This window comes from Dermacentor albipictus, unplaced genomic scaffold, assembly GCF_038994185.2.
Source record: "Dermacentor albipictus isolate Rhodes 1998 colony unplaced genomic scaffold, USDA_Dalb.pri_finalv2 scaffold_36, whole genome shotgun sequence".
NCBI lineage: Eukaryota > Metazoa > Arthropoda > Arachnida > Ixodida > Ixodidae > Dermacentor > Dermacentor albipictus.
The window spans coordinates 873,699-888,225 of NW_027225590.1; the positions used below are offsets into that span (position 1 = coordinate 873,699).

General features: G+C 45.6%; 1 protein-coding gene across 13 annotated transcripts in view; it reads right to left on the minus strand.

Moving 5' to 3' along the window:
- Positions 1–14,527, minus strand: part of LOC139052803 (bromodomain-containing protein 3-like) — a 253,023-nt gene that overhangs the window by 29,209 nt on the left and 209,287 nt on the right. For all 13 annotated transcript variants that reach the window (XM_070529934.1, XM_070529928.1, XM_070529935.1 and 10 more), the window contains 2 exons: positions 9,712–9,942; positions 3,179–3,288 (listed from right to left, as the gene is read on the minus strand). In XM_070529934.1, the coding sequence (XP_070386035.1) occupies positions 3,179–3,288; positions 9,712–9,942 (341 nt within the window). The remainder of the gene's footprint in view (positions 1–3,178; positions 3,289–9,711; positions 9,943–14,527) is intronic.

The window sequence follows — 14,527 nt, forward strand, 5'->3', positions numbered from 1 at the left end:
GTTCCTGGCCACACTGTTTCTCAGCCTCGTTTGACTAACAGTTGGTTTGACTCGCCGCCGAAACAAAAGATGGCTGATCCGCCCGCTGATCGGCGGCAATGCCCGACGTTGCCGGTGAAAAGAAAGCGCACGACTATATATTTGGAAGCTAAGTGCTTCTAACTGATGAGGCGATCTTTGCGAATGTGCCTGCATCAGATTGCGACAGCAACGACGACAGCAATGATGCGGTAGGGCAAGCTGCATCAAGGTTGTCCTCCCAGGAGGCCTGGCAGATGATTCAGTCCCCTCCTCCAGGGCTTCGTTTTCGCGTGGAACCGCGGCAGCCTTCTCGCAATTTTTAAAAGGCTCCTTCTGGGGCCACCAATTCGATGCCTGAGTGGTGCTCGCATATCGCTTCCCGCCCGTGACACCTCTTTGCAGTTGTTATGGCAGTGCCATTCTTTAACGCCGACAGCCGCAGCTTGTTACACGCTATTGGAGTGCCTAGGAAGCAGTTAAGTGAGTGAACACAATCAGCAGCCAGATGGAGGGACGTGGCGGGGTGGGGCACTGGCCTCCACACCATTATAGTTTTCTCACATCAGCTCTGCCATCACACCATTTTGAATTTTTCATGCAACCCAGATATAAAAATTATCGGTTATAACAATAGAATTTTTGTGGAACTTGAATACTGTTATAAGTGGGTTCGACTGTATTAGAAAATATTTTTAAACATTTTTCTCTTTTTGGCAGTTAGATGGATTTCTCTTACTGAATTTTGCGATGTTCTCATTTGATATAAAATTGGGTTAGAACATCATACTTACTTATTTGCACTGTTTGTTCCACATCATTTATCATGCCACGTATAGACCGTTTTTTGTAGGCGCCGCCATATTGTGAACGCAGCGGCGCCGCCTATGAGCAGCGCCATACTGGCTTGGGTAAAAGCGCTCTCTTGCACGGCAGTTATACGCTCGGCGGTAGTTTCTGGTGTTCGTTTTCGCGCTTGCGCTGTCTATTTAGCATTACGTGCGTCTTTTACGCACTAAACGGTTCTGTGACACGTACTGAAAGGGTTTAAGTCGGTATGGCAGGACTTTCTGCTGGAACTGAGGCGGACAGAGCCCGTAGGGCGATGTGTGCGCACATGTGTTTGAGCCTACAATCAACCTCGGAGATCAATCGTGCATTTCTGAATGTTCCATTCACTAATGTGACCTTATTGCAGTATTATCCTCAAGTTCTAAGCTGCGGTTTAAGAGAAATTGAACATACGCAACAATCGTAACAGCGTGGGTACCGTTCTGCTGCGATAGGATCTTTGATGTTATACTTTGACAAGCGTTCAAACTGTTCGCTGCAGGTTACATTGCGTGACTACTCGGTTCGATGGATGAGGTTTCCGGCCCTGAATAAAATAGTTTTGGCAAGTAATAGTAGCATACTTTTCAGTCTGAATTAAGCTTGTCCAGCAAAGGGACTGTTTACGAACTGCGTGAGAGTCCTAAGCAGTGGTAGGTGCTGGATTACAGGCATCTTTCTTCTATATACCGCATGGTCCAAGCATACGGCATCAGCGGATATATATTCATAAACGATGTGCGGCGTGACTATGCGAGGTCGTATTGTGGCGTTAGCCCGTTTTCTCTTGCTTTTTCGAGAAAGAGGATGATAACCTATTTTTTTCTCGGTTGTACTCGTTCCGTTCTCTACGACGCACTCTCACGTATTACGGAAATGTTGTCCTCAAAAATGGGCATCGCATTCTTCTTATGCGATCCCTCTCATATGTTATGGCTGTATACATGCCAGAAAAGGCAATGCCGAAGCGCACACCTTATATATGTATCGTGCTGGTTCACCAACCGCAGTGATCGCTGTGTTGAGCAGCGCCATCGGCCACATGCAGGAAAGCTAGCGCAGACATATGGTAATTTCAAGCCTACTAGACTTGAAATGCGTGAGAACGATGCCGGGGTATCACAAATATTTGATAGCGCCTGCCGCTTAGCTGTTTCGTGGTTGCCTTAGGTTGGCCATGCACGAGCATGCGCTCTTATGTTTTGTTTTACTCCATACGCCAAGCGATCAGACAGTGAGCTCATTTAATATTTAATGCTGGTAATACAGAGATACCGGTTTTCTTTGTTGAATTAAAACCGATATAAGCAAAACAGTTCACAACACATACACACACAGAGACTGACAATGCGCGTACACCACGGCTGATAAAGCACGTCACATTTTTGCGCCCGCAAGACATATTTCCCCCTACTGTAGTTACCGATGCACCGAAAGGCTTCCCTGACGACCTTATATGAACGGACATGGCGTGAATTTCACAAAGTATGATCGAAAACATTCCAACATCGTTCCACAGCACGCGACAGCAACACTTTCAAGCAGTGTCGCGCCAGATCACGCAAGCCAGAGAGGAGGAAAGGCTCACCGCGCGCCCTATCCTCCTCGCCCAATGAAAAGGTCTATAGTTCGGTAGATCACTCACCTCCAAGCAAATTACGCAATAAAGCTGAATTTCTTGAATTTCTGAAAAGGTTTTTACTATGCAAGAAAACTGGATGTATATTTAAAACTAGCACACTCAGATACATAAACTCAGCAAGTTTCATCAAAATCGAAAAAGAATTGAAAAAAAAATGTTTTCAGGCGCAGGACTGGCTCTCCAGGTTGCTTTTAAGGCTCTCCAGGTTGCACACATGATAATGGCCTGGCACACTGCATGACAGGCAAAATTCACCCATGGCCTCAACCATCACCAAGATGCAATTTCAAGAAGACAGTGCACAAAGTACAATTCTGCCAATGAATTTGGTTGGTGCTGCTGGCATAAAAATTATTATCATCATCATCATCATCAGCCTGGCTACGCCCACTGCAGGGCAAAGGCCTCTCCCATACTTCACCAACTACCCCGGTCATGTGCTAATTGCGGCCATGTTGCCCCTGCAAATTTCTTAAGCTCATCTGGCCACCTAGGTGGGTGGATGAGATTAAGAATGGTTAGGTGGGCGGATAAAAAATTATAATACCATTTAAACTGGAATAATTTCTAACTGCACAATCTTTCGAGTGTTTCTGTTGCTCCGTCAGTGTCAGACTGAGCCACCATAGCCCGAAGCTCGGTTCTTATAATAAAACATAACTCGTAGGATGTTCGGTACCAACGCACCTTCCGTGTGGCTGGGGCTGTGGAATGTGGGGTCACAGGGTGCTGCTGTGCCGCTACTGCCTTGGCGTCCGACTTTCGGTCAAACTCAACCGGCACAGTTGCTGCTGCACCTGCCACAGAAATGGGAAGGAATACGGCTGGTATATTTCATGCTAACGTGATGGCACCATCATGGCATTTCTTTGAAGACAAAGCAAAGTCAACGCAGTGCAGGTCGTGCATATTCTTTTTGTATTTTCTCAGCCAGATTAGTAGCTGTGTGTGCTGGAAAACATCCGCATGCAGGTGTGTGATAAATTGTGGACCATGTTGATGAATGCGGTGGACCATGTGCTCAGCAACACCACGTTTTCTTGGGAAAGGTACTTGCGGTACACTGAGAAATGGCTCAGGAAACAGACCATGTTGTGCGCAGCAAAAATGCACAGTACGCAACAGTGTCTAATTTCCCTTTTGAGAACATGTCACACACAGCACACCAATCGCACTGATTGAGAGAGCAGCAGTTCCCACAAAAGTCATGGTAAGACGTGAACATGTGTTGGTGTGATCTCTGCTGTGAAGGCATTCCTTGCCTTAAAACAGTCGAATCTCCTTAATTCGAACATTCAGTTTATTCGAACTGACGCTGTGGTCCCATCAAAGTTGTGTGTATTCCGATGGGCAAAAACGCCCAGTAATTAGAAGACGCAAGCATTTGCAACGATTAATTCGAACATACTGCACTCCGAGAATGCTCTCAGCAGCGCGCAAAATCCCGCGGCGGTGTCTCCAACTAGCATTCCTCTGACCGGGCCCGCCGTAGAGGAAAACCTTAGGAGACACTTCTCAATGCCACGTGCGAGAAAGAAAAGAAAAAAGCCATGGCAGAAATTTGTGCGCAGGCATGTGCAGGCGCACATCACCGATTACTTCTGTTCGTGACGGTTTAGTGACTTCCGTTAGTGTCACGGCCCCGCCATAAACCCACCCGATAGAGTCAAGGTATAAGGATGTCTGAATTTTTGGACGGAAAAAACCTTTGCCATCCAACTTTCTGGACTTTTTTGCCATGACCGCAGGTCCGAAATGGCATTAACTGAAGCCACCACCACCACCATTTTGATTATCGCACCGCGTCAAGCCAATGCTCTCGCACGCAGATTCGTTAGTAGTCGTAGCTAAGATACGGCAACGCTAGGCCTAGCTACTTCGACGTTCACTATGAAGCTTCTTGCTGTTCAGTGCAGTGTTTTTTTCATTGAAACAATTTGCTGCTGTTAGCAATCGTGCCAACTCTGCCTTTGTATTCCACGCCAACGGCTTCAGAGTGCAGAAAGCACGACGTATTGCATAATGCCAGTTTTCCTGAAGTCAACTCTGCACAAATACAGCAGTTGTAGGCAGTGAAGTATACGAAAATTCGAAAAGGCAATTGTCACGGGATATGGTATGTTTCCTTTGATTACCCACACGTGCCCCTGCCATCTCCTATCACATTACAAGCACCGATGCGCCTAATAACTGACTGTAATCTGTAAATACGTGCGAATAAGTCTTGTGGAACTTCCCACTTATGTGTTAGCTCAGTGCACATGTGCCACCGCAGGTAAATCCTCCATTCAATTGCTTCCTTTAATTTGAACAAATGTTTCGCCCCTTCAACTTCGAATTATCGAGATTCGACTGTACTGTTTATAGGCTGAAAGGTGCATACCCAACTTTGTTGCCATGGGCAAGAACGTAGTAAATGCATGAATGGCAAACCACCAAAATCACATTCCATGAATGTGTTCGGTGTCTTACAGGAGAACTAATTGCTTTATCATTGCCATACCTACCTTGACAGCACACATTTTATGCTCCCATTATGCACATGAACATGGAAAGTTAAATATACTCAAGTTGAAAACAGCAAAAGGAGGCAATAAATACATTAGAGGCATGGTAAAGAGACATCAAAATTATGGCGCAACAGATAGGTACAATGAAACCTCAATATAACAAACGAACGAAACGAAATTCTTAATATAACGAAGTATTTAACTTTTTATAACTTCTTGCCCATAGAACACCATGTAGTATTTTGAGCCTCAATATAACAAGGTGCGTTTATACACGATTTCCATACTATATTGAAATTTCACTGCCACCGCAAGGGAATACAGAGACAATAAATGAAAATTTCTGCAGATGCAGACGGTCATCAAATGGTTCAATCCCAGATGGCCAACACACATCTCGAATCCTACGCCGTGCGACGAAAAGCGACCGCTGAAGCAAGCAGGGTTTCAAGTAGGGTTCCATTTAAAGTGCAATAAGAGCCTATCGCGCTTCAGGTGTGAATGAAGGCTTGTGAGGGCGAGCAGTGAAGAATGGTGGCTTGATAAGCAGTATTCTCGAGCGAGCAAGAAAAAGTGGGGAAGGGGAGCAAGCTCACAGTAATGCAATCAAGAGCGTGCGAGGTGGGGGCCAGGTTTTCTCGCATGGCTGTGTGGCTATGCATGGCTCTCAGCTTAGCTGAGCACATACACAGCTCGAGTACCCTATTTTAGAGGTAATCTACCATGTGTGCAAAGCTTGGGCAAGCTCAGATGATGTGTCATCATACGCTGTCTTCTCACGTGTTCCCACAGGAAAAATTCAGCATGTTGTAAGAAATGCACTTGGGCTGGGACTTTTGACTAATTCATATCAAGCGCGATCCTATCACCGCGATTCTGCTATAATGAAGGCCCAGTCATCATATGTGGATGCATACGTGACCTTTAGGCACTGCATATGGTCAGCACAACATTCGTCCAGGTCATTGGGACCAATCAAAACAATTGCAATATGCGACACGGAGAGAGTAGCAGCACGCAGAGAAAGCTTGAAGCACGTGAAGACCATCAGAAAGCCTGTAAATTGTATCGCATATGACGGGTGTTTCAGGCATACAGTTTGGAGCTTTCTGGCTACAAGCAAGTCTGAACACATCGACACATTGCAGTGCAACCTCGTTCATACATTTAGGAAGAAAATGCATGAAAGAACATACCAACCAGGAGAATGTATGATCCGAAATCACTAAAAAAAATTGAGAAACCCAATACTAGTAGTTGACATCTACATAATGCAAAGCGTTGCGCGAAGTTCTGCAGCATGAGACGCCAAGCCATATTGTCATTTTTGTGGCTTCGGCAAGCTTATGTTTCTCTTCTAGAATTCGGCCCGAGTCAGCAGCTGCTTCGGGCAGGGCACTTTGGCACAAATACATACTTGCAACAAGATGAGGCATGTGGATGCTGCAGCAAAAAACCAGAGACCTTTCAGCATACCCTTATGGAATGCGAAGGGGTTCACGCCGTGAGACCAGTAGGTAACATACACTTTCCAGAAGCAATTCGATTTGAAGTAGACAGAAGCATCAACCAGTCAGCAGTCGAGATAAGCAAGATACATTTAGAGTATTGGAGGGGGAAAAAGGGGGGGGGGAAGAGATTGGTACAACCGGATCTGTTACAGGCATAGGTAATGGTACAAGACATAAAGGGAAGTTTTGAGGACAAGAAAAAAGATTAAGAAGACGTACACAAAAATGCTAGAATGAAAGGCATGTGCAGCATACCTGATTAACGCAAGCAGGCAAGATAACTATTTGCCACCACCCCATTCCAAAGGGGATGCCAATAAATAATAATCATCACATATTGAAGTTCCCACTCAGCAAGAATTGTAGCAAGAAATTTACTGCTTGGAACAAGAAAAGAATGCGTTGGAGCAGTAACTTACTGCTCTGGTGCAGAGGGGAAGCTCTGTATAAGTTGGCACTTGCTGAAACATTGCACATTCAATACTCTATTATACAGTCAACGACCATTAATTCGAACTCCACGGGGAACGTAAATAAGTTAGAACTATTGAATGTACGAAAAAAAACAAATGTATGCAAAAAAATATTATTTTATTTACATTTTAAGGCCCCTGTGCAAGGAAGAGGTCGATTCATTGCTGCATGCACTTGCCCGTACGTGCAGCCAAGTCCACCTGTATTTCTGCCAGGTTTGTGTTGTCTGTATGCCGATGGAAGGACTGCTAAGGCTAGAGTCGGTTCCAAATGTGAAGGCTCCAAAGCCTACAGCGCATCATCATCCTCCGAGTTAGAGTAGCTGTTTGACGGTAAAACTTGTTCAATTGTTTTGTCATCGTTCAGTTTGGCACACTATGGCACCGCACTGTCGACTTCTGCAAAGTCTTCAAATGTAACGGCGGCAGGAATCGACACAAAGCAGCCTACCAGGCCATCAATAATGTCTGCATTTGAGCTCGTTGTCGTACACAGCAGTTCAGCCTCTTCAGTTGCGGAGTCGGGTTCACTCAAACTGCGACTCAGGACTCATTTGGAGTCTGACTGCAAAGGCACCGTTGGCGCCATTTGACAGGGACAGTCAATAACTTCTTAGAAACGTCTAAGAAAAGCTTCTTAGAGCCAGTACAGCGCTGTCTGGAACGCATACTAAACAAACAAACAAGCACAGGATGGCGGAACGCTGTCCAGAAGGCAAATTCAACAAACAAAAGCAGGCCCAATGTGCAGTGGTGTCGGAATGGATGTGATGATTGCAGTGTTGATGCAACCTCATAATTCAAGCAAAGCCTCCAAGCATTTGCAGTTAAATCTCCGAGGTGGAGTGCTGCAACCAACGCAAGGCCGTTTTACTGTCTAGCACATTACCATCTAGCGTGTAATCTCTGAGGACATACTTGATGTCTCGCCAAGGTTGCCAGAGAAGTTAATGGCGGCAGAATTGGTGCATGCTGCAGCCACCGACGAAGTCGAATAATCAAATGTAGAGCTGGCAGCTGTCCGAAACATCAGTTATCTTTACACATTAAGTCGATGGGGCCATCGGTTGTTCCGTAAAGCTGTTCGAATTACCAAGCATGTCCAGATTATCGGTGTATAGGTGACAGTACCTTGGTGTCTATGTCTAAGTTACTGATAGCTTGCAACATTCTTGTTATGCTATGCTAGGAGACTCCCGATCATGTGCAGCACTGTATTTTCTTGCCCAAAATTTGTAAGCATTAAATTTTGTATAAAAATTCACGATGTTCAATTCAATATTCGGTAACAGGACGGTATTACATTGAAAAGGCACAAGAGCACAATTTGGCTATAAATAAAAATGCGGGAGGTCATCTGGTTGAACATTGTAAACATTACAAATGTCGTACATACCTTCGCGACACCAAGTTTCTTGCACGTTCTAAAGATAGACTAGAAAGGAAGATATTAGAAGCGTTTTACATTGCCAAGGCCGAGGGCACGTGCATGAGCTGCCTGTCAGTGGCACTTGCCGAAAAAGAGATTACTTTTCTGATGTGATAGGTCGTGATGTCACAGTGGTACTATTCGTGTTTCCATCTATATAAACCCCTTTTCTTCAAATAAAATTTAGTAGGAAGTTAGCGCCTGTCCGTCTTACACTGAAAGCATATTTAGCGCTAGCAAACAAGGACGGAAGGGAGACACCACAATGCGCTACAATAGCGCATTGTGGTGTCGTCTCCCTTTTGTCCTTGTTTGCTAGCGCTAAATAGCGCATTGTGGTGTCGTCTCCCTTCCGTCCTTGTTTGCTAGCGCTAAATATGCTTTCAGTTTACCAACACGCCCAACAAATGGCAATGCCGTCGTAAATGTTCTTCTTTTAGCCCACGTCTTTGTAGCACTGTTTTTTCTTCAAGTTCTTTGTGCAATTTAATATTCAATTTGAAATCTACCATTCGTTATTTGCACACCTTTAGTAATCTGTACTGGCAGGCCTTCACAGCTATTTTGGAAGTGGCTCTTGCGATTTGAGCGCTTTTTTAGCCCACCCTATGCGCGCTGTATGTGAGACCATACAGGGCCATGCAAGGCTGGTGATGTATCAAAACCAAAGTGAACGTCAGATTCACCGACTCCCACAGGACTGCAAAAAGCTCTGTGAAAATGCGTTTTACTGCCCCCAAGGTGTCAAACCACCACAGCCACATGCAAAATAGGTCTGAAGGGCTGCTAATATTATTAGGCGCATCAGTGCTCATACTGTGACAGGGCACGGTGGACGCACTTGTGTATGATTAAGGAACACGTACTATGTCCCTTAACAATAGGCCCTTGCTGCTCTTGGTATGATTCACTGCTACACGGTGCATATGCTTGACTGCATAACATCGCGCTATTGCAGCGAAGCTGACCCTTGGTTGCACAATAGGAGTATGCAACGCATCTCATACCTTTGCCGTGCTTTCTGCGCTTTGTAGTTATTGGTGAGGACTCATTAGGTCTATGGGGCTAGTGGCTGTGCTGAGGAGCTGTCCGAATAATCAAGCATGTCCGATTTATTGGTGTCCGAACTATAGACCAGCGACTGTAGATTGCTTTCTTGAGACCTTCTATAAGTGGGCATTCGGTAGACATTTTTTCTAGACCCGTGAAATCCGATGTGATGAGTAAATGCAATGAAATATGCAGTGTCTAACAATAAATGGTTTGCAATGCATTCAATGGTAACAAGGAAACTGACTACTTGTGGTCGATGCGGGGGCTCCTCCACTGTTCACGGGCGCAAACAGGTCGTCCAGCTTGAGGGCTTCCTCAGAAGTTGGGGGAGGTCGTGTCGAGGGGCTCTGTGCCTTGGGTGCATCCGCCAGGGGGGGCGAGGTGGATGCCAGTGGGGACAACCCCGGCGGGGGCCGGGCTGGCTGCTGTGGAGACGCCACTGGGGACACAGCAGTTGCTGTGCTGGTGGTGGTGACTGCAGCCATATGAAGGGGACCAATTATATTCACAGTTAGTCATGTTTGCCAGATAGCTATTTCATGTCACCAAACACTAGGGAATTGCACTGACTCTCGTTACTGCACTCAAGCGGAGCACAGGATGCCTGTCGTGACACTTTCATCCTAGCGCAACAAAGATGTGCCCGATTGCAATCCGAGGATATCAAGCTGCATTTCCTTAGGTGGAATGATTAACTTCCTGCATGTTATTCACAGCACCATCATCACCAGCCTATATTTATATCCACTGCAGAATAAAGGCCTCTCCCAGCAATCTCCAGCGCTGTCTTGCGCTAGCCAATTCCAGCTTGCGCCTGCAAATTTCCTCATTTCATCACTTCACTTCATTTTCCACCGTCCTTAACCACACTTCCCTTCATTTGGCACCCATTCTGTAACTCTAATGGTCCACCAGTTATCCGCCCTAGGCCCAACCTGGCCTGCCCGCCCAGCTCCATTTTTTTTTTTCTCTTAAAGGGCCCCTCACCAGGTCTGGCCATCTTCAGCTGACAAGCACAAAGCATACAATGCACACCAACGATCGTGTTTGCAAAGAATTACATCGCTATGCGCCGCGGAAAGGTCTGAAATGTTAATCCGAACGCCATTTTCCCTTCTCCACGCAGCCGCTGCGCTCCAAGCCAGAAGATGACGTACTTGTGTGCCTGCGTCTACGTACTGGTGTACGCAGTGTGACGTCGCTTGTGGTAACGCGTGGCTTTGAAAATTATTCAAGACAACATCTGTTATCTATGCAATCTGTTGCTTGAATTAACGAATTGAAGTTCCGAGAAGTAATAAAACACACAAATGGAATCTCTCTGTGTTTTTTGTTTTACTTCACACCGAAGCAAGAGAGATGTACTTCCGCTTTGTCTGCTTGTTCCCACAGTCGCGCAGTTACGTGCGCAGGTACCGAAACTATGCCATTTTCAACAGCGTTCCAGTGCGTGATCATGCTCTCCGATCCGCTTGTTCTGCCTCAGTCTTCGTGTAGCACTGAATTATATGTTAGTCATGTGTCCTTGTGCACAGCCTGCAAAATCGTGCACTGCGCCAAAACAAGACAACAGTTTGCGTGTGACGGTGTCAGCGGAAGTGTGTAACGCCGAAAAAGAAAAAATGAGGATAAAAAGAATGAACGCGGGGTCTGTGATGTATGCGTCATGCGAGCCTCGAGGTCCGATATGGGAGAATGTAGGGAAGAAATTTCGCTTGCGTAGGCTAGACGGGGCAAGTGGAGAGAGTGTCTTGCTTGGCGGTGGAGCCCGCCTGCTGAAATCATGGGTTCGCGGCACTCAAATATTTCTATCTTGGCTATTATTGAGGCGATTTGAACAATTTTTATGGCAGAACGCTCCCAAGTAAGACAAGTAAGACAAGTAAGACAAGTAAGGCAGGACAAGTAACAACTTGAAGCGTAGGACCAAAATTTGCTATGGGGCCTGGGGAGGGCCCTTCAATGTCAATTACAATATCAGCGATCCCTGCTTGTTCTCAGATCCAGACCGTTCTCTTCCTGTCTCTTAACGTTGCACTTAACATTTTTCATTCCATCCCTCTTTGCACGGTCCTTACTTTTCTTCAGCTCCTTTTTTAACCTACAAGTTTATGCCTCATGTTAGCACCGGCAGAATGCGATGATTGCACGCTTTTATTTTCAATTACAGTACCCTTGTGTAGAACACACACAGCCATCCCTGCACTTCAATCACTATTCAATCTGCTAGGTAAGCTCATATGGCGGAGTCACTAGGTCTCATCTCAAATATTTATTTCCGGTGAATTGCAGTGAAACTAGGTACTTGGTGGGAATGCAGCATAACTATGAACTAATCGGCAAACACATAAAAAACAACACAGCAAATGTAGCACCAAATACACACTAAGAGGGTCCTTTCTTCTATTCAAAGGAATCAAGAACAATTCAAGTACCAAGATGCCAAGCAGCATTTCAAAACTCTGGTAGGAAGCAGAGCAGACAAGTCAATTTTTCCCGAATGCACATACCGTATTTTTCATGGGCGCCACCATATTGCTACGCAGTGGTGCCATCGATGGGCAGTCGGCATGCTGGCTTAGGCGAGTGCTCCGTTTTGCATGGCAGTTATACGCTCGGCGGTAGTTTCTGGTGTTCGTTTTCGCGCTTGCGCTGTCTATTTAGCATTACGCGCACCTTTTACACATTAAACGGTTCTGTGACACGTACTGAAAGGGTTTAAGTCGGTATGGCAGGACTTTCTGCTGGAATTGAGGCGGACAGAGCCCGCAGGGCGATGTGTGCGCACATGTGTTTGAGCCTACAATCAACCTCGGAGATCAATCGTGCATTTCTGAATGTTCCATCCACTAATGTGACCTTATTGCAGTATTATCCTCAAGTTCTAAGCTGCGGTTTAAGAGAAATTAAACATACGCGACAATCGTAACAGCGTGGGTACCGTTCTGCTGCGATAGGAGCTTTGATGTTATACTTTGACAAGCGTTCAAACTGTTCGCTGCAGGTTACATTGCGCGACTACTCGGTTCGATGGATGAGGTTTCCGGCCCTGAATAAAATAGTTTTGGCAAGTAATAGTAGCATACTTTTCAGTCTGAATTAAGCTTGTCCAGCAAAGGGACTGTTTACGAACTGCGCGAGAGTCCTAAGCAGTGGTAGGTGCTGGATTACAGGCATCTTTCTTCTATATACCGCATGGTCCAAGCATACGGAATCAGCGGTTATATATTCATAAACGATGTGCGGCGTGACTATGCGAGGTCGTATTGCGGCGTTAGCTCGTTTTCTCTTGCTTTTTCGAGAAAGAGGATGATAACCTATTTTTTTCTCGGTTGTACTCGTTCCATTCTCTATGACGCACTCTCACGTATTACGGAAATTTTGTCCTCAAAAATGGGCATCGCATTCTTCTTATGCGATCCCTCTCATATGTTATGGCTGTATACATGCCAGAAAAGGCAATGCCGAAGCGCACACCTTATATATGTATCGTGCTGGTTCACCAACCGCAGTGATCGCTGTGTTGAGCAGCGCCATCGGCCACATGCAGGAAAGCTAGCGTAGACATATGGTAATTTCAAGCCTACTAGACTTGAAATGCGTGAGAACGATGCCGGGGTATCACAAATATTTGATAGCGCCTGCCGCTTAGCTGTTTCGTGGTTGCCTTAGGTTGGCCATGCACGAGCATGCGCTCTTATGTTTTGTTTTACTCCATACGCCAAGCGATCAGACAGTGAGCTCATTTAATATTTAATGCTGGTAATACAGAGACACCGGTTTTTTTTTTTGTTGAATTAAAACCGATATAAGCAAAACAGTTCACAACACATACACACACAGAGACTGACAATGCGCGTACACCACGGCTGATAAAGCGCGTCACATTTTTGCACCCACAAGACATATTTCCCCCTACTGTAGTTACCGATGCACCGAAAGGCTTCCCTGACAACCTTATATGAACGGACATGGCGTGAATTTCGCAAAGTACGATCAAAAACATTCCAAAATCGTTCCGCAGCATGCGACAGCAACACTTTCAAGCAGTGTCGCGCCAGATCGCCCAAGCCAGAGAGAAGGAAAGGCTCGCCGCGCGCCCTATCCTTCTTGCCCGATGAAAAGGTCTATAACTTGCAGTTTTTCTCCGAATTTTTCGTTGGAGCATTGTATAGAACGATACAACTTGCATACAGTCAAAATTGGATTGGATGCTATGGCTGCACCTTTTGTACAGAGGGGGTATCAGATAACACTCCACCACTTGTCACCTTCTGCCATGTACAGCAGCTACACTCCACTGCACTCAATGCTGGGGTGCATGCGACACGCAGAGTTTGTAGAAGTGGCCAAATGGGTTAGAGAGGCATGCAGCTTAATTTCTGAGAAAACAATTGTGGCACGGTTTCACAAGGCCAGGTTGATCCCGTTTGTGGCTAATGGTGATGCTGACGAGTCGGAAGACAGCAATGATGTGCCAGCGGAACTCTAACCTGAAGTGGCTGCATTATTTGTAAGCAACCCATAGGAGAACTTGGATGACCTTGACTAAACACCATCAGATAAGCTATCAATACTCATGCTATCGGAACAAAATACTTTCTAGACGTTGGAAAGCATGTGTCATCACTGCCTACTGTGGAAAGTGTGTGGAGGAGGTGGCCATGCAAGCATGAATTTTTGTCACACTTTCTAACAACCTGACCCTCAACGAGTTTTTTAATCGCTTACCAAATGAACAGGTACGTCTAATAAAATGGTGCAACTTATATACATTATTTTTCAGAAAAACTTGCCATTTTGAGTAGGGTGCGACTTATAGTAAGGTGCAACTTATAGGCCGGAAAATACGACATACAATGCAAAAAACTGATGCTTCTTCTTTGAAGCCATTGCCACATGGTGCCAATCATACTAAACAAATTGTGTGCAACAGACCATCCTTGTGCCAAGATGTTTCCTGTATTAGTGCATGTTTGCCAGCTGCCTGAACCCCCATTTCGTACGAGCGTCTTCACATCCACTTCTTGCAGTCCACGCAATTCACAACTGCAAGGCAT